General features: G+C 27.8%; 1 protein-coding gene across 5 annotated transcripts; it reads left to right on the top strand.

Annotated features, from left to right (window-relative positions):
• The first annotated feature begins 125 nt into the window (after positions 1 to 125).
• On the top strand, positions 126 to 20,717 carry LOC127290707 (mitogen-activated protein kinase-binding protein 1). Of its 5 annotated transcripts, none has more exons than XM_051319461.1 (26): positions 126 to 398; positions 1,283 to 1,424; positions 5,683 to 5,774; positions 6,070 to 6,292; positions 6,442 to 6,657; positions 6,768 to 6,950; positions 7,013 to 7,173; positions 7,293 to 7,629; positions 7,709 to 7,875; positions 7,972 to 8,296; positions 8,624 to 8,834; positions 8,929 to 9,178; positions 9,361 to 9,817; positions 9,950 to 10,018; positions 10,270 to 10,383; positions 10,930 to 11,099; positions 11,188 to 11,475; positions 11,540 to 11,684; positions 11,763 to 11,859; positions 15,018 to 15,152; positions 15,269 to 15,414; positions 15,480 to 15,678; positions 15,763 to 15,886; positions 16,230 to 16,420; positions 16,888 to 16,908; positions 17,780 to 20,717. In XM_051319461.1, the coding sequence occupies exons 2-26, from the start codon at positions 1,344 to 1,346 to the stop codon at positions 18,151 to 18,153; spliced, it is 4,776 nt and encodes a 1,591-aa protein (XP_051175418.1). In that variant the 5' UTR covers positions 126 to 398; positions 1,283 to 1,343; the 3' UTR covers positions 18,154 to 20,717. The 5 variants fall into 5 exon arrangements, with proteins under 5 accessions (XP_051175418.1, XP_051175417.1, XP_051175421.1 ...); XM_051319460.1 differs by having other exon boundaries at positions 15,015 to 15,152; XM_051319464.1 differs by lacking the exon at positions 15,018 to 15,152 and having other exon boundaries at positions 127 to 398.
• The last annotated feature ends 724 nt before the right edge of the window (positions 20,718 to 21,441 follow it).

The following is a 21,441-nucleotide window of genomic DNA, read 5'->3' as shown; positions in this document are numbered from 1 at the left end:
ATTATTTGAAAATTTTAAAAACCCCGCGTAAAAAATTGTTCAAGATGGTTTATGACTGTTGATTATCAGAGTTGATGATGCGCCAGTTTGCATTCAATTTCACTGCCTGGTGATTAGACCTTCTTTATATTGCACCATGCACCTTTTCAATGTTGCATCTAGTCTCTACCCTAGTTTTTTCTAGTTTTTAAGCCGTGTAAACACGAGAAACGGTATTATCGGTGAAATCAATTTGTTTTATTTTTTTGTACATTTACAAATAGTTTTAAACTGTTTTTTGGTATTATTACGAATGTTTATTTTGTATTTCTAACGCATTGTTAAAAGTGAATTATGCAGTTCGTTTAGTGTATAACCTATATTTAACGGAGTTGGACTTTTTGTTTGCATCCATTAAGGTATTTGATCTTTCTTTTTATATCAAGACCTTCAAAATGTCATATTGTTTAAATAATAATTTACATTGCTTTATGTGTATATTAGACATATTTATTACTCAAAAGCTTGATTTGTATAGGAACCGGAGACATAGCAATGAGTTTAATAGGTAAAATTAATTTGTTTTATTTTTTCTTATACTGGCAAACAGTTGTAAAATGGTTTTTTGTCTTATTATAAATGCATTCTGTAGTTAAAAGTAAATTATGATGTTCATAATAACCTATATTTAATGGTGCGTTTGATTTTTTACTTATGAATAAATATTATGTATATGTATATCAGTACGATAATCTCAAATAATCCCAAGTTTTCGATTTCGTTAGTAAATTTATTAGTGATTCATTTGTTATTCTGATAGCAAAATTTTAGCAATTTTTTATAGAAAAATAAATTTTTAAAAATTTAATTCAAGTTTATTTTTTTCGCAGTTTTTTTTTTTATTTATTGAAATTTAATTTATTTTTGATCATAAATGAAATTGTTCTTTTATATCTTAGTAATATTGTATAATTTAAATACTGCAAAATAAAAAAACGAAAAAATATAATTATTAACAATTTAAACAAATATTTTGATTGTAAAGTCATTTCGCACAAGAGTTATGGATGAAAATATGAATCATAATTCATATGTTTATTACCTAAGTTAATTACTTAATTTAATAATTAATTATTTCAACAATTTTTTTCATTTCAGTCAATTCGAATAAGAATTAATGGTTGCGATTTAAATGTTAATTAATTTCGTTTAGATGATAAAAAGTACAAGCAAATGAAATCTTATAAATTTTTTGCTTATTATATTATATTGATTTATTTATCAAAATACAATATTTTCGCAGATGAAATGAAGGAAAGCAATTCCTCTTTAAGGATAATGCCCTAATAATCATAACTTTTATTATGGAATCATCTTTGACAAGCAAAGTCCTGCGAGCTCCCAATTTGAAGAGAGGCCAGGAAAATGTAAAAATCCAAGATAAGGTAAGATACATTTGTTTTTAATTTTTAGCAAAATGTTAATGTCCTCATTAACAAATTATTGTGACAATAAAAATATTTTCCTATTTTAATCAAAGTTGTGTAACGAAATTTGATTTAATTTTTGATTAAATATTTTTTAAAAACATGATGCTTAAAATAATTTCTTGTAATGAAAAAGAAGAAGAAACATTTGAAAAATTCAACGGCAGAAACATGTTTAATATAAACGTCAGTATTGTTTAAAAGAAAAAGCAAAAATTAATAATTGAAATATTTTAAAAACTTTAGAAATGCCGCGTGAAATAAGAGAAAGAGGAAGAATTTTAAATATCAACGTCGGTATCGTTTCATTTGATTTGAAAATCATATATTACTTTTAATAATGTACATTTTAAGTGGATCTTTCATAAAGTGGAAAAAGTATTCTGTCTATTCAACAGCAACAAACAATAATTTGCAAAGTTTGAAAATTTATATATTTTTTTTGTCTCGATAAATTTCTGAAGAGGAAACTAATTTTTGGCTTCGAAATGTTAACGAGAGGTGTAATTTGATGTTGACCCAATGAGTTTCGTTATTGTTCGTTATAAAATGTCGGATTGAAAAGTATTAAAATTTAATGTCGAATTACTGAATTCATGGCATATGTTTGCGAATGCGAACCAATATTTTTGAATTTAACATTTTACATGGAATTCTAGTTATCCAGAATATGGACCAATTTATGGTCCATAGATATTAGTTGATGCATGGGTGGTTAGTGGGCGATAGTATTGAGAAATACGTACAAAATTTGAAACGTATGCAAAATAGTTGGTATGTTGATGGTAGGACATGATTATTTACATTTTCCATTATCTAATTAGGAAGATGGTAGCAATATTGGAAAACATGGTAAATTTTCAATTTTCTAATATGTAGAATTTGATATTTTGATATTTTGGTCCTTGCAAACTTTTAAAAACTATATATGAGTCAGTATCAGAACACGAAATATATTTCATCAAAGAAATCTTTATTTGGTCAATTGAATTCTAATTCAAGAGAAAATAACATTTTTTCTAGTAAAAAAAAATAGTGTCATTAGCAATTTTATTTACTTTAGTCAAAGAGATATTTTTTTGTTTGGAAGAAATGTGGAAAAGAAACTAAGGAGAAAATAAGAAAGATTCGTCCTAACTTATACTAGACATACCTAATATAGGAACTACTTTCAGCCTACATTCAAAGTAGGTAAAACGAAGCAATTTCTACGTGAAACCTGTTTACAAATCATCATATTGTTTTTGAATTGATTATACAAATATATGTATATAGATATAAATCAAAATTTAAGAGATTAAGAGAGAGTGAAAGAGATTGCATAATTCATAAAATCAACATTTTTTGCTTTCGTTAAAGATTTAAATATCTAAAATGTCATATATTTACAGTTCTTTAAGTAACTACATATTTATTATAAGTAGGAAGTAATTGAACTTTATTTCTAATATTATCTTATTTAAAAAAAAATTCTTATGACAATCATGGAAATGACTGCATTGAATCGAATCCATGGCCTTGGTATGCTGAATAGTATGTACCTATACCAGGTGTGTGTAATATTAAAAAGAAAGGAGTAGGGAGCCAACGTGGTCGACAGTATTGCGCACCAGCCAGCATCAGCAAACACACCTTACTTAGTATTAGTACAGAGTTATCCGTCAATCGTTGATGGTCCCGTATTATTTCTTCGGGTCGGTGTTTATTGTTAGACAATTCATTTTTGTTTACTTTTATTCTAGTTGTTTACATTTGATTTCGATTTAATTATTAAAAGTTTGTCTTTTATATGTTATACATCATAGTAGGCTTTAATCCTTTAGTTTTTAAAACAATTATTAATCATATTAAGATTAAATGACTTTTATTTCTAAAAACTAATTACATTCCTCTAAGTGTCACACAACACCTTCATTGAAGAACTTTGTTGAACCGTTACACGTTACGTGAGTTACTTACTGTACCAGAAGGGAATCGGTAATTTCAATTGCAACTTTTCCCAATTTCTTATTACTGTTATTAAAAAAAAGCGTACTCTACAATGTAATAAATACGTTTTAAAAAAATTATTTATTAATAGATGAATGGAGAACATGATTTGCATCTTTAAAAACTCTGTAACAGAAATTCATTTGTCAATAATGGTGAATATTTGGAAACTGTTTTAATTAAATTAACATGTGTGTTAAAATACTGAACAGTATTTTTTTCTAAATGAAAATATGACATTTTTCAATGATTATTCGCTTTTTAAATCTGTCATTTAAAGTGTAGTTAAAATGTGGACTGAAGAATAAAAAGCGATAAAAAAAGAAAGGAAAATGTAGTTCATTTAAAATCAAATCATTCATTAGTAATTTCATTATTAATTTTTTTTTTTTTTTCATTAAACTATTACAATGTTTCGTAAATATTTGGTCTTCTGATTGTTTTGAAATTACTTTTTTTTCGAAAAATAAGAGTGGAAAATTGAATAAATTTTATCAACACATATTACAACACTAATGCTATTTACTACAGTGAAGTGCTATTACAATGTATATAGAACTCTTAAAGCCTTAAGTGTAGTGCTTGTGTCATTAAAATGCTATCAAAATTGTTTATTTCTTCAAAACTGTGTAAACGTAAAAAAATAATTAATAAAATTCTGCTTTATTGACCTTAAAGCCTACACAAAATCAAGAAAAATATTATGCTTAACAAGAATTACATTTAGAAACATACCATCATCGGAGAGGTTTTTTTTTTTTTTTTTTTTTAAGAAAAAAGATGGGTGGATTCGAAGTATACTTGATGAGAGTATAGAAGTGGGCGAATAATTAATGTAAGGAGGAAAAATAAGAAGTGTTAAAAATGACTCTGATCGCACCAAAGAACAGCTCTTCAATAATGCGGGACAAGGAAAACGTCCCAGCTTATGATGTACGTAATTATGTATTTATTTGATAAAAAAATAACATTATTGAATTCACAAAAATTTCAGAATTATTTAAATACAGAATATTCGAAAATTTACCCTTTAAACACTTTTGCAAGAATTTTTTTCATTTTTTATTGTTAAATTGAAAAGAAAGTACTATTTCTAAAATTGAAACATTTCACATTTTATTGATAATTCAATTAAAATGTAATATATATAAATTCTTACAAAATTTCAAAGAAACTTTTTAACACAAGTCCGTGGAATTTCACTAGTTTTTTCTTGATTTTGCACGAATCGCATGAGATCTTGACGAAGCCTTTATAAGGCAACATGATAAAGACCTTAACCCTTTCCGGGTGCTACAATTTTTTTACTCTGTGACCACATCACGTGATGTAAAGAAAATACAATCTACATATATGTTTACGTGTATTTTACAACATATTTTGAAAAAAAACTTTATAATTATATTTGCTTAAGGAGATTGTAAATCAATTTTATTTTAATATTAAAATTTTATTTATCAATAGGTACTTTTAATACAATTACAATAATATTATTTGCAATTGAGCAACATAACTAATCTACTTTATTGTTATCAATTTTTGTTGACGCAATTGTAATTAAATGGATTTTTAATTACATAACATTATTTTTTCAACAAAAAATTTGGAACTAATTTATTTTAATTTTTAAATAGTTTTACAGAATTCGTAATAAATGAATTTGCAATGAAACGAAACTAGGGAAAGTTTGTGTAAGTTAACCATGGTTAGGCATCCATCACATCAAAAAAATATATGTTTCCACTAGTCAAGAATTTAACGATTGATAATCACAATATCTTTCTGATTTACATTTTTCTGAATGAAATTGACCTTTGAGTTCAACTTGATTGTGTAACTCTTAAAAGGACATATCATAAAATTTTATAAAAAGGAAAAAGTCACAACTAATAAAATTGTCTTGACATTTAATTTATTGGATTGCTAGGATATATCTTATTTATCCAGATGCCTACTCTCTTTCTTATAACGTGAGCTTTATTAATTTGAAGATAAAGCTACGCAGACTGGAGCTTGAATTAGTAGTTATTATTCTATACATATAATATAAGTTTTGAAAGATTGAAAATATTAAGCACTTATATATGTTAGATCCATGAAATATATTTTTATTAACATGGACTTGATTTAAAATTTTTTGACGGATGTGTATTTCTGTTATTATTTAATGTTCAGTTCTCTTGTTCTGTGATTGTGGATTTGCCAACTTTTTATAAATTTGTTGCAGATAAAGCTTGAAAGAGTATTGGGTGTAACCGTGTCAAGTAATGCAGCTATAGACTGTGATTCAACCAGCGAGTTGATCGCTTATCCAGCAGGGTAAGTTTTTTTATATACTGAAAAATTACTAATTTCATCCTCTGTTAGGCTAAAATCGGGCAAAATTGGAACAATTTTTGTCATTACAATTGCACAAAGTTGGTCAGTTTCAATGAAACAAGTAAGGAATGGCTTTAAAGCTTTGGTCGGCTGGATGAATGTTGGCTCCATTGTCGGGAGAACTTCGGCATAAAATAGAGTTTAAAAGACTTGAAAGCTTGGAGTTGACAAACATAATTTAAAGACGTTAAAGCAACTTGATATATTTAAATAATTTTTGTTTTGTTCATTGCAGATGTACTGTAGTACTTTTTCATCCGCGTAAAAATACTCAGACGCATGTACTTAACGGTTGTCGAAAAACAGTAACATCATTGGCTCTATCAGGAGATGGCAGACTTTTGGCAACTGGTGAATGTGGACACGTTCCTAATGTTCGTGTTTGGGATATTTCGGATCCACAAAATGCCATTCAAATTACAGAATTCTCTGGCCATAAATATGGCATTAATTGCGTAGTAAGTAGTTACAAAAGCCACTGTTATTTATAAAAAAATTTCAAATAAAAACAAAACAAAATGAATTATCATTAGTGTCAGGTAATCTCAATTCAATCACTTGGAGTTATCTTGTGTAATCAGTTTTTTTATTTTACATCTATTTCAAGGCGTTTTCACCTAGCAGTAAATATGTAGTTTCTGTTGGCTCACAACATGATATGATAGTAAATGTCTGGGATTGGAGAAACAATGTAAAAGTAGCATCAAACAAAGTTTCAAGTAAAGTAAAAGCCGTGTCTTTTGCTGAAAGTGGAAATTATTTTGTTACGGTGGGCAACAGGCATGTCAAATTTTGGTACCTGGAATATTCACGTAGTGCCAAGGTAAACTAAAATATTCATAGGAAATACGCGTTTTTCTAATAAAAAAAAATAAATAAATAAATAAATAAATGCGGTAATTATTAAAAAAAAGAAAACGGTTTATATTTTAGTACAAAGAACCAGTGCCTTTGATGGGACGTTCTGCCATATTAGGAGAGCAAAGAAACAATGACTTTGTTGATGTTACATGTGGTAAAGGCGAAATGGCAGACTCCACATATGCTATCACTAAATCAGGTCTCTTATGTGAATTCAACAATAGAAGATTACTGGATAAATGGGTTGAGCTAAGAGTAAGTTTTGTATTTAGGATATAGAGTAATTGCTGCAATTTAATTTTAATTTTTTTTTTTAGACTACTAGTGCTAATTGTATGACAGTTGGTGACAAATATATTTTTATCGGATGTGCTGAGGGAATTATAAGGTGCTTTAGTCCTGTAACACTTCAGTTTATTACTACACTGCCTAGGACGCATTATTTAGGAGTAGATGTCGCTCAAGGATTAACAATTAGGTATTTTTTTCTTTTGTTTGAAAAAATAGTTTAAATCGTTACATAAATTTCTGAATGAAATCATTATAAGAAAAATGTTTAAAATTCAGAGTCTACTATTTTTTAATATAATTTTTTAGTCATATGTCACAACATCCTGCAAATGCAAAATATCCTGATGCAATAGCACTTGCTTTTGATGAGAAAAATAACAAATTAACATGTGTTTACAACGATCACAGTATCTATGTTTGGGATGTTAGAGATATCAGAAGAGTAGGAAAATCGCATTCTTTTCTTTATCATTCCGCTTGTATTTGGGGCGTTGAAATGTATCCTGTGGGAGCAAATTCTATTGGCGCAATGCCAAATGGAAGTTTCATTACATGTTCTAGCGATGATACAATTCGCATTTGGAATTTAGATAAAGTACTATCTACAACCAATACGTTATACAAGAAAAACATATATAGCAATGTATGTTTAAAAATTTTACTATACTTTTAAGAATATATATTTTCATTTTTCTTAATGTTAATTCCATTTTTCTTTTTAGGAATTATTAAAAGTTTTATATGTTGATCCTGAGTTGACATATTTAAAAGATCTTGATTTAGCCGCTGCTGGTTCAACAGAAAAGAATGATGCTTCATATGATGGAAGAAATGGTGTTAGATCAATTAGAGTGAGTCCAGATGGAAAACATTTAGCTTCAGGAGACAGGTAATTGTAATTTTAGAATATTAAATTGTTTCAAATTTGAGAAAAGTTCCTGCGTTTTATAGAGAATATATTAAAGTTTTTATTTTTTTTCTTTAGATCTGGTAATATTAGAATTCACGATGTTTCAACCCTAGAAGAGCAGTGTCGAATAGAAGCTCATGATGCTGAAGTTTTGTGTTTGGAGTATTCTAAATTTTCTCAACATTCTTTAGACAATCCTAAACTTTTGGCTAGTGCATCTAGAGATCGACTTATTCATGTTTTTTGTGTCAATGAAGGATATAATTTTTTGCAAACACTTGATGATCATAGTTCATCAATAACAGCTGTTCGTTTCTTTAATCAAACAAATCAAAATAATCAACTTCAAATGGTCTCGTGCAGTGCAGATAAAAGTATTATTTTTCGTCAACTTCAAGAAGTAAATATATCAATTTTTTATTTATATCTAATATTTGAGGCATTTTTGCGTCAAGTGATACGATGAGATTTGAATTTTTCACTTTACGTAAAATACCTCATATAATATTCTGTACGTTTATCTCCAAAGAGCTTCTGCTCCATTTTCATTTCATTAATTTATTTATTATTTTATTCAGTTATTTATTTTGTTTATTGTCATCAAAAATCGTAAATTACGTAATTCTCTTATAAAAGAGTTAAAAAAAAATTAGTTATTAAACTTTTTGGGGGTAAAGTTTTTTCTGTTATGTATGTTTAGCTGACGTTTTTCTCATAAATTTTTAAGACAACAGGAGGATCAATGCAGTTTACTAGGGGACAAAATGCACAGGGAAAAACAACACTCTATGACATGGAAGTTGATTCTGGTCAAAAATACGTTCTTACTGCTTGTCAGGATAGAAATATTAGAGTCTATAATGTAGCAACGGGTAAACACAGCAAGACTTTTAAAGGTTCTATTGGTGAAGATGGATCGCTTATTAAAGTTGTATTAGGTATTTTGAAGCATTTAATTTTATTTCATTAATAAAATTCAAACTATTGTTTTAGAGATGAAAATAATTTTTGAACTTTTCTTATTTACTACAGATGCTTCAGGAATATATGTTGCTACATCATGTACGGATAAGACATTGTGTGTTTATGATTACTACAGTGGCGAATGTATGGCTACAATGCTTGGTCATTCTGAATTGGTAACTGGTTTGAGATTCAGTTCTGATTGTCGTCATTTGGTATCCGCTAGTGGTGATGGATGTATATTTATCTGGAAAGTACCACATGATATGGTTGTCACAATGCATGCAAGACTCGCTCAACAAGCAATGCGTGCTGGGAAGTAAGTTCACTTTTTTTCATTTATATATTTTATATTTTAAGTAAACAATTAGTCTGAAATGATTTTTTTCAAAAAAAAAAAAAAACTAATTAATATTATAAAATATAAATAATATATTATATAAGATAAAATCTTAGATTTTTTAAAATTTAATTTCAATTTATTTCCTCATTTTTTTTTAGATGTTCAGTACAATTAAATGGTGATGCCGTTGATCTTCAATTGGATAATGAAACATTTGGTCCTCCATCGGCGGAATTTTTGGATCCAAATGCTAATCATCCGCATCATGATGGAGGGATTGATTATCGTTTTAGTATTGGTCAACTTCCACTATGGGCAAAGAAGCAAATAAATACAACGAATAATGATAGTAAAACATCGGGTAATTCAGGTGCAAGATCACTTTGTGTTGATCTACCGAAGGGTCGATGGGCTCAGAGAGTTCAGCAAGGAGATGGAATTACTGTTAAATCTGTTTACGATAGTGATGAGGTAATTCCATTTCCACCTCCACGTGGAGGAATAGACTCTGACGGTAATGGTGGAGGTTGCTGTTCAAAAGACAGTTCCATTGATAGTGGCACTGAAACTAAATGCAGTAGCGATTATCGTCGAGAGTCTATAATTATCAAACGGGTTAGTGATTTTTGTTTACATAGTTAAAGTTAATATAAATATATAATTTATATATTTATTATTTATATAATAGAAATAATAATTTTCCAAAATTCAATGATAATTTTTTTTTTTTTTGTATTATTATTTTAGGAAAGTGAAGAAACAGTTTTTCAAACAAGTCAAGAAAGATACAGGGAACTGACAGAAAATTCTAAACAGGTACTGAATAGTATATTTTCATAATAATTACAAAAATTAATATCTAATTGGGATAAGTTAGTTTAAAATAATTACAAAATTTTCTTTTATCCGCTTTTGTGAATTTCAATTTTTTCTTTGAATTAATTACATAAATCATTACGATTTTATGATATCGTATCAAATAGTAGATTAAATTGTTTAAAAATGAAAGCCTTCTATTTTATAAAAAGTTTATACTTTTAGTATTCTCATGAGATGTAATTTTTTAGATAATGAGCGGTAATATAGTCCTGTTGAGGGATAATGATACAACAGAACTAACACGACAGTCCAGAAGTCGACATTACACTGATGATAGTAGTTTGGGCAGTTTCAAATTTGAGGTAATTAATTTAATAAACATTTTTCTTTCTTTATTTTATATGCAATCATAATTAAAAACATTTTCAATTTTTAAAGAAATAATATATAAGTATATAATTGAATCAATAATTAGAATCAAATTGATAAAACATTTTCTATGCTTAATAAATTGCGTCTCAAAAATTATACATAATTAAAAAAACATAGTGTCAAGGCATTTCTCATAATATTATGATTATTAAATTAATATAACTAATATACAGGGTGTTCCAAAAGTATGGAAACTTGCAAATATCTCGAAAAGAACGCATTTTCGTGAAAAATATTCGAAACAAAAGTTGTTCCAAAAAAAAAAGATCTACATGTTTGAAGCCAAAAAATTTGTCCCGGGACTGAACAGTGAAAAAAGAAGTATCACGAAAATGCGTACTTTTCGAGATATATACAAGTTTCCATACTTTTGGAACACCCTGTATAATAATCAATAATATAAAAACCGTAAATTTATCGGAATTTTAGGATTTTTGTAATTAATTATAACTAATTTTTTTTTTTTTTTTTACTAGGATCATGAAAGTACAGAACACGATGGAGATGTGGAAGATTATTCTGAAGGGGAAAATGGAACAACAGGATCGGAAAAATCACACCACCGTCTTATGTATTATCCTTCGGCCGAAGATACAACTTCAAATCAGTTTACTGTTAATGCCATGGACGTTGAAGAACTCAGGAGGTTAATTTTTATTTTTCAAAATAATTTTTTCGCTTGATACTTGATTGATACTTTCGCTTGATAATAATAACCTGATATTTGTTTGTAGATCACAAAGGCGAATTAAAAAATTAAAGGGCAATGAAACTGGTAGAAATGAAATTATTGCTTCAGGTAGTCAAGATGATTCTGACTCAGAAGGTGGAGCATCGACGCCCAGTGCTGAAAGAAATCCTCTGTCAATGCTCTCTGAGGCTAGTTCAGTAGGCTTCGATCAATTAGTTAATCAAAGTCACAGAGAAAAATTTTTAAAAAACGCTTTCGAATCTCTCAGTGGTACCGAAGAGCACAGCAATAGAATGAAAAGCACGAGTATTAGTTCACAGTTCCATGAAAGGTAAAATTTTTTAATTATCTAATTTAATATCAAGCAGTTGTAAATTAACTAATTTATTTTACAGAACAAGTGGAAGTGGAGAAAAATCAAATTATAATATAAGTAATACTGTGAATGCGTCAAAACAGGTCAAAAGTAATGTAGACATGGCAAGAAAAAGAGAAGAACTACAAAGAAGAATAGAAGAAACGAGAAAAAAACTACAAAGTGTAAATATCATTCTTGTTTTCTTTATCTTTGAAATAATATTTTATAGCTTATTAAATAAATGAAAATTTGTTTTTCAGGTTGGTCATAGGTCGGCATTAAAAACAAGTCAAAGTATATCGGATTTAAGTAGCCATTTTACTGATAAACATCATCGTCAAAACAGAAATAATACAGGTAATGGATTTGGTAAAAATTTATCATCAAAATTAACCAAACCAAATAAATCCAAAACTTTACCAAATCCTAAATTGAAATTAAATTCTTTACTATTAACTAACAAAATCCCAGGTGTTGGCAATCCCGTAACTAAATTCCAAATGCAGAAAGATAGTCTCTTTCCCAAAAGTCGAACAACATCGTGCATAAGTGAAAAATATCATAAGCGTCCTGTAACATTAACATTAAAAAAAACCGAAAAATACAAGGTATCACTTAATAAAACAAATCTTTCTCTACCTGAATCACCAGTTTGTGATGAGCTTAGAACATTAAAAGAACATTGTAAAAAGAATATGACAAGATTTGAAAAATTTGGTCAAAAAAGAAGATCATGTAGTTATTTTATTGGTCTCGAAGATAATGAACAAGAAACAGTTGCAAGATCTTTCGAAAGCCTTCCAGCGATGAATGAATATTGTCTGGATAATGTTATTCAAAATTCCGATGATGATGATGATGATGATGATAATGATAATGATGGAAACGGAAAATTTAGCGATGATTCATTAGAAGGTGATTTTAATAATTCACCACGACGATGTGTCAGTGATTATCAAATAAATGTAGAAAAGCAATCAGACAAAAATTATCATAGCTATCAAAATTTTTATAGAAAAATTTTAACACAATCTGAAGAAAGTATTTTATCAAATGTTTCAGTTGAATCATTTTCAAAAGGTAGTATGGAAATATTAGATTATAATAATTATAATAACGATAGACATTCAAGTGCAAGTTTTTTTCTCTCACGACGAAATATAAAATCAGTAAGAAGTCAAGAGAGTATGCTTACTGATGAATCAGAATATCAAATGATTCCATTGGAAAAAAATGCCAATAATCAAAGTACCGAAAGTGTATTGACTGATGATTCGGATTTGTTAGTGAAATCCGCACCTCTTGAAATGCTTTTTGATTCTGATGATAATAAAAGAAAACAGAGAAATTTTGAATCTTATATTGATAAAATGAAAGAAAATTCGACATACAATGAAAATTTAAATATTCGTGCTTCTGTCTTTAGATCCAAATCACTTCAAGACACAAGTTGTAATTTAATGAAAAATGAAAATATAAATCCACATGAACATTTGGAAAAAAGTGGTGAAAATTTCAATAATGACAAAATTCGAAAATCTGACTCTCGAAATATTATTTACAAAAAATCAAGAGTTCCACAATCGACATTAATATTCAATGATTATGTTGCTCATAAACCTCCTAAACCAAAGAGAAATTCTTTTAGAACACAAAGCATGAGAAATAGAACAAGACCCGATTGGAATCAATGTTTTCAATCAGTTGAAACAACTCAACAATCAAAAGACACATTTTTTATAAATGAAAATAATTACAAAACATCAGAGAATTTACAATATTGTGATAAAAAAAATCACACTTATAGAATTAAAAATAATCAAAATTTTCTAAATTTTGGAAAAGAAAATGCAAAGAAACGAATTTGTTATGAAAAAGAAATGCCAACAAAAGATAATGAATCTCATAATGTTGAGAGTGCACCCGATTTAACAAATAAATTGCTCCCTATCGAACCTAAATTTAATGCAAATGTTGATAAAAAGTCTGATGTAAGAGTAAGTAGAGCAATACAGGGAACAGTGAAATTACTTTCAAAGGAATTTGAAAATCTTGTTTTACGTGAGAAGAAGAATTTCACAAAAAATTGTCGATTAAAGGAAGTAAATAAGAGTTTTGCTGAACAAGATATTGAAAAAGACATTTGTAAAATTAATAGAGAAGTACAAAAATATTCCGGTGGTGAAGATAGTGATTGTACTGATTTGTCAACAATGGATAAATCTTTATTAGAAAGTGGTTCCTCTACACCATTGTCAAGTTGTACAAATTCACCAAAAAGAATGTGGCCACCAGCTTCAAGATGTCATAATTATATCAAGTTTTCAAAAACACTACCAACTATCAGTCAATCGAATATTCCTTCGAAACATCAATTTCCAGGTATATTCAAGCTTTCGACAAAAATCAGCATTGTGCATCTATATATTCGTCACTTTTTTTTTTATTATTATTATTTTTATATTTCGGTTGTTTCACTTTCGTCAGCTAAAAGAACTTGATTTAATTTTTAGAATATTCAACTTTCTTTAAGGTTTTATAGTACAAGCTTATTGTTGTAGAATTATGGAGAATATTTAAGTAATTATGTTTATTGTTCATTCAAATCAAAGAAGGGATTTTAAGAAGAATAAAATAGAATAGTCGCGAATTATAAAATATTTTGAAAAGACAGACAAAATTTTCTTCTTTGATATGACAAATGGATCAAATTATTTGTATTTTGATTTCATTATCCATCAACAATTTTGCACCAGATTTTATTTTCCGTATACATTTTTTGATACCTATAACCCAGAGAGTTTAAAAATTTATCGATTTCCTTAAATTATTTTTTTAAAGAATCATTTTTTATGCACTAAAAAGTTGATGGGAGAGAGCCTAAGCTAATGCATATGAATGAATACTTGAATCGGTCAATTTTCACACACTTTGTGCTTAAATATCGGTTTTTTTTCACGGAATAAATATATTCCTTATTTTAATATTTACAAAATTTTGTTAAAAAAGGTTCTTTTTAAAATTAATATTTTTGAAGCAAGAGAAAAAACTTTAAATCAATAATTTTGAAAATTCAAGCGCTCTTAAAACCAGTAGCTCAACTTAGAAATATTTCAAAATTCATAAGAATTTTTCTAAAAGCTTCTCAAGGGATTGAAATTTACTAATTATATATGTACGTCAAATTCTGATTGAGTTTTTAAAAATTCAATAATCCTTCTATTTTTCGTGCGTGCATGCTTTCCTTTTTTTTTTTTTTTTGAAAAATCGTACAGACCAAATTTTTACTTTTTCGATGATTTGCTTTCAACTCTTTTAACGAAACTTGAATTTTTGACCAAAGTACTCATTTATTTAAGAAACCTTGAGTCACCAAATATAATTTATTACCTATCAGTTGGTTTTTATGAAAATGATATTTTTTTCTGAAAAACATGATGAAACACTATTTTGCTATTTTATATTGTATTAGAATTGTAGCTTAGTGCATGTGTGTGTATGTGTGTTATCAGCAGTAGGCACTGTTGGAAAGCGACTGTCATCAAAGGTTGTTGATAGCGAAGACGAGGATTCTGGCATGAGGCGTGCCTGCTCATTAAGTGATCTGTCCATCAATCCACCCAACAAGTTATTGCATGGTTTAATTCAAGGTATCCGTTACTTTCTTTCTTTTAAATATTGATTATTTTCTATTTAAGTTGCATATATGTGTAAATAAAAATATTCTTTTATTGATCACGCTATATAAGAAAATGTTGTATATTAGTTCCAGGAAAACTACCCAATAAAATTGTCAACACTTCATCACGAGGGGGAATCGGAAATCCAAATGTAGGTATATCAAGACATTCAATTGCAAAAAGTCATTCGTCTCATATGACTCGAAGTAGCAGTGTTGGTGTACTTAATCAGGTATAGTTTATCATTTAAAAAATATTTGTATTCCTTTCGGTGTTTGAAAAATTTGAAAATTTCAGAGTGATTCTGAATCGGATGCCGGAGCAAGTGGTGTTGTTAGAGACTGGAATAGTAAACCTGTAAATAGTAGAATAAATGCTTTAATGAGACCTACAATTAGTTCTCAGAATAAGGTCACTCACTTAGTGAAGACTAACTTTGGATCAAATATTCCTTCCGTACTGCGAAGAAGAGGAATGCAAGGAGCTTATTCTACAAGTAAGTTTTGTAAATCCTGTTTTAGTAATTCTAACGTAATGGATTGTTATTGTAAGACATTTGATAAATGATTTTTGGTTTCAGTGAATTTATGTCAAATTAGTAATCAAGAGGATTCCAGCTCTGAAGAAACGTCTTCTAACGGAAATGGAAAGCCATCTTTACCTCTACGGCCTAGGAGTATCAGTATTGATCATTCCGCTGCTAGGTAAATGTGCTTCTTTTATAATTCGGTCTTAATTGTTTGAATCTGTTTTTTATAAACAAAAATACATAGCATAAAGGTCAGTAATGTTTAGATTCAACTAATTAGAGTTTTGTTACCTAACTTCAAATGTCAACATCATCGTCGAAAAGCTTTCACATGATAAAGATGTATAGCATGGACTTGCATTAAAACTATATTTGTGGGTTTTTTTTCAACAACAAATTTGACTAGTTATATTTTACCGTCATCATAAAAGTTTTAAAGAACATAATCGAATATATATCGAACAATCTATAAAATTTGTTATGTTCAGATATTTTATTGAGTATTTTATTTGTTTCAGTGTATGTATTTCTGGACAAGGAATGAAAAGGATAGGTTCTTCTTACACAGTTAATAATCGACCTGTAGAGGGGATAAGCGCTCAAAATAATTCAAGATTTTCTTTAACGAATAGAAATCAACTTGAACCTAGTCCTCATGAACTTCCTGTTAAAGACACTGATTGCGGAATCGACGTTACTAGTGCAGATTGTAAGTAGCACCATTTTTCTTTTGTTATTCCTTTTTATGAAAAATTGATGCAATTGGAACGTGATTAAAATTGAAATTGAAAATTATACTTTTCAAAAAAGTACTATTTGGAAAAAAATTAAAATATTTGAATTGTTCTTCTATTGGTAAATTTTTCCTAGAATGCATACGGAGAAACCGAAACTTTTATAAAGTCAGTTTAACAAAAAACAGAAACACTGCGCGCCTAAAAAGGGAGAGCAGGCGTTCCACACAGTGGTAAACAAAGATTTCACAACTCTGATAGACCGAATCACCCAAAGGTTTCTCCGTGTACTATATTAATAAAAATTATAAACTTTAATCAATATTATACAAAGACTTGTAAGGACCCATATATATGACAATCTTCAAACAACAGTTTTTTATTTTGCCTTTTTTTGTGTAAGTTAATAAGCGAATTTGAGATTGAAAATTTCTTTTTGTAGTAGACATGGAGGAAGAATTAGGTAAACGAAACAAATTGTCAAAGCTTATTAAATGTTTCCAATTTGTATGCCTGATAGAAATTTATAATTAAAAGTTATACATTTTAGGAAGAATTTTGATCTGCATGACTTTTTGTCTAAACGTTAGTAAAAAATACTTATTTGTCCATTTATGACTAGCCGTCGTACTCGTTTTTTGGGGGTTTTTAGTATCTTGTATAAAATTTATTCCTCTTAGTGACTTGATTTATAATCTATAGTATAAATAAAACACAATTATTGCTTCGTAAGATGTTAAACTTTAAATATAAATGTATCCATAACAAATTTATTGTATGCCTATTAAGGTGTCCGAAAAAAAACAATTTTTTGGTTACACTTTCTTATTTTCTTTTATGTGTTGTAGAAATAATTGAGAGTTCCCATGCAGTAGTGCATTAGGCGCACGGGTGTCTGTCCCAACGGCAATGTCCATATTGCCATTGGGACAGACAAGTAAAACAAAAATTGTTTTTGGGATATGCATGTGCATGAACATTTAATTGCATAATTATAAAATTTATTTTTTGAATTTTTATCATTCGCCTGTAGTAAATTTGTAAATATAGATTTCGCATAATTCCAAAAATGTCATATTGAATGCGATCTTGCGAAAATCACTTATAAATTGTAAATCGAATTTCAATAGATTCCGAAGTGAGAGGGAATTGTATTTAAAATTCACTTCATCAAGAATGCACGCGTCAACAATATCGCGTTTGTTCGATTTATTGACGACAAATAGTTAAATAAGACAGATGATAATTTTATTAGTTGTGTTAGATATCCCCTATATTGATATTTTTGCGCTAATTCGACGCAAGAGTATGATATGTGATATAATTTTTTCTAGTATCAACACAACTATGCAGTACCGTAGCTGATGAATTAACTCGCACGGCTGATAATGTTGTTCAACTTTATAAACGACTTACTTTAAACGATAGTGATGATCCTTCAAGTACGACAATTGGTAGAGATACAATGCTACGTGATTTGGAATCTTCTGTTAATGAAGCGATGCGAACATTGCGTCTAGTTGTCGCTGCTAAAAATGAAAACAACTCTCCTGATAATATAAGCGTTAATGAGGCAACAGCAAAATTTCAAGAATTGCTTGCAGGTCAAGATCAGAGTAAAGTTGTCAATATGATGCAGCAATATTCGGAAATGTTACTTTCAATGATGCAACAAAGAATGGGAGGAAGTCAAGACAATCGTTCCTAAAAAAAAGTCCGTCCATTCGGAAAATCAATTGAATCTTCTATTCTCCTGAAACTGTGAACAAAAGTTATGTTTTATTAGATAATGACGTTACTTTCAAGTTTAACTTTGATTTTTCCCTTAGGCATGTATTAGAAATTCATTTATTATCTAGAAAAGTGATGAAAGCCTCTGTAAATCAAAATTTCATCGACATTAAAAATTTTTTTTGGAATTCATTTAAAAGTCAATGTTAAAAAATAAAGACATTATTTTTGTGTTTTGTAAACAAATTTTTAGTTAATTTCTTATTAATTTTCAAGTTTGCAAATTAATTTTAGAGAATTTATTATATTAATATTAGTGTTATTAAACAGAGCCATATACTGATGGAAGTAATGATTTTTAGAGTAAGTTATTGATTAGAAGTTAATCTCCTTTGCCGAAGATGTTCAATTACATATTATTAATAATTATAGTATATCACCAAAGGCTAATAATGAATCTATGATATATTTATATATATTTATTCTGGCCTTATGGATTTGAATATCACATAATTTTTGTTTCTTTTCTCTTTAACTTTATTAACGGAATAAATTTCTAAAAGTGGTTTTATTAAAAAGATTTTACTATGTTGTTAAATTCTCTTATAAAAATGGTCGAGAATAGATTGTTAACAATACTTTACAATTAATTTTTAAAATATTTTTCAAGTTTTAAGAAATGATAAAAGATTTATAGATTTTTTTAACAATATGTTTTATAACAAGAAAAAAAATATAAAACGTTTTTAATGCATAACAATGTTTGTTGCTTGTTTCAAGATAATTTGATGAAAACAGAAACAATTCTTCTATTTTATTTTAGTGAAAATTTTGTTTGGGAAAAATTCTTTTTTGTTTCAGAATTAATGATTATAATAATTTTTGGCAAATTTTTAATTAATTCAAATTAAAAAAAAAACAAATATTGAGTTTAGTAACAGCTTTGTTATTAATTTCGATTTTATTTACACCTTTGTAATGTTTGTTATTGTAATATTGAACAACTTAACTTGTCCTTTATGTGCATTAAGGGGCCATTAAAAAACTAAGTGATGGTATTTTTAATCTATTTTTTACACTCAATCTCTCATTTTGTTAAATAAAAAATGTTTGACCTCTCCTAGGAGAGTGGCATAGTTATTTAATGGCTCTTTATATACTAGATTGTGCCATTTTAGATAAAATATTTTAATCGTTTTTATTATTTTATTTTCATTGTAAGCTTGAATATGGATCCGTAAAACAAAAATATGAACTGCAATGGATTCAAATGCAGCTAATTTCGAAAATTTAAATATAATACAAAAAAATGTTAAGTGTACTATTATTAATTATTATAGACAATTATCAGAAGATTACAGTTATAGTTTTCTACTATTTGAAAAATTTGATTCTTTAAGATTAGCTTATTGTTATCAAGTTACTTGTTCTAAAACTATTGACTCGTATGAAAAAAAACATATTGGAATAAATATGTATTGGATTAAGTATTGTATTAATTATTGGATTTAGTATTAGATTAAGTAGTGAATTTAGTATTAAATTAATTCCTGGTTGCCAAATATTTTTTTACGTGCAGTAGGTTTTATAACGGATTGTATTTTTGATGTTTAATGTATATCACTACTGTGCAGTCAAAACAGCCATAGAAACTTAATGCACATCAGGTGAACTCGGTATTATTCCAAATCTTAATTCAGTATGTAATGTAATACTTATTCCAATACATTATTTCATAAGGGAAAGTAAGGTAAATGCCAAGGTCCGTTACCCATGAACCAAAATTATACTGTTGGAAATCATTTAAACAGAAGTAAGAATTAATTTTGTAATACATAATTGTTTTATTTATTTTTGTTTACAATTATCGTATAAAATATAAAGAATTATGTTTGTTTAAATTATTATTATTATTATTATTATTCACGTGTAACAACTGGGCCACTTGTATACTTGATACATTTCTAAATTTTTCTCAATGTTAAAACTTTTACTCGCGTACTTAAAAATTAAACGATATTAAAAATATATTTAAATAAGACATAATTTGATCATTTCACGTCAAAATATAATTAACAAATTTATCGATAAGAAATATTAAAAAATATTCATATTTGAGAAAACAATAATTGTACCTATAATTTGTTAAATTATCAAATAAATGCTTTTCTATAAAGTGCGCATTTTATATTTGTTGTATAAATTGTAGACATTTTTAGAATTTATAAATTCTTGTTTAATTTTTTTTTAACAATCAATTTTCTTCTGATATAAAATTATGTAGGGTAGACAATTTACGGGCTATGAATGTGAAGAGAAAAATATTCAATTAAATGTAAAATAAACATAATTTCTCATAATATGTAAGTAGTGTTTAGGACACACTAAGTATTAAATTAATTTTTATTCCATTAAAAAAAATAGAAATCACCTTGATAAAACCTGACAAATGTAACATTCCTTGTACATTACGTAACTTATTTAGAAATCCATTTTGTACAATATGTTAAAAATTAATATATGACCCTTCATATAAACTTACAGATTGTTTAGCCATTTATTTATTTCCTATACATCTTTTATTATTAATTAAAATAGTTTCAAATAAGAATAATTAAAATATTTTTGAAACTCCAACGTTGGAGCAAGGTAATGAAGCTTTTTACTAAGCAATTTATTTATAGAATCTATAAGGAATTTTATCGAATTTAAAGACTTTGAAAATGATGATATTAAAACATTGTTTAATGATTAAAAGAAAATAGGAAAAGGTTTTAATTTTTAAGGAAGTAAAATTTAACGAAAATGTTTTAAGAAAAACTAGTGTTACTAAAGTGGTTCTTCTGAAAAGGAGTATTGTATATATATCAATATGATATAATTTTAAAATCTATTCAGTTTACAGGCAAGAATGATTTAGATATTTAAAATGGTACATAGACTAACCGTGATTCTTTGCATATAATTATGAATGCTTTGAATCAACCCCAATCGCCTTTTGAAAGAAAAAGCAGGATGGGATGAAACGGCTGAAATACGGAGAAATGAAAACGTTAGAAGAGGTATATGCTTTTTCATCATAGTTAAAAAGGTTCCATCCAAGAAGGGTTAAGGGGCTCCATTCTGGTCGCGCAGGTACACGTCATTGCCTTGTATATAAGAGTTACGAACATATGCAAATAATGAGCGACAACGGCATATATAAATTATATAAATGTAGGATCTGACTTGAATACGTACCTACATTTGTCAACGGAAAATTTTA

This window comes from Leptopilina boulardi, unplaced genomic scaffold, assembly GCF_019393585.1.
Source record: "Leptopilina boulardi isolate dan_hultmark-lab unplaced genomic scaffold, ZJU_Lbou_2.1 LbouV2_80, whole genome shotgun sequence".
Classification (NCBI taxonomy): Eukaryota; Metazoa; Arthropoda; class Insecta; order Hymenoptera; family Figitidae; genus Leptopilina; species Leptopilina boulardi.
This window is presented reverse-complemented; position numbering and strand designations above follow the sequence as displayed.

Coding starts and splice junctions, on each gene's coding strand:
- LOC127290707 (XM_051319460.1), top strand. CDS start 1,344: ATGGAATCATCTTTGACAAGCAAAGTCCTGCGAGCTCCCAATTTGAAG. Junction 7,630..7,708: donor AGAAAAACATATATAGCAAT/GTATGTTTAAAA, acceptor TTTTCTTTTTAG/GAATTATTAAAAGTTTTATA. Junction 8,835..8,928: donor GCTTATTAAAGTTGTATTAG/GTATTTTGAAGC, acceptor TATTTACTACAG/ATGCTTCAGGAATATATGTT.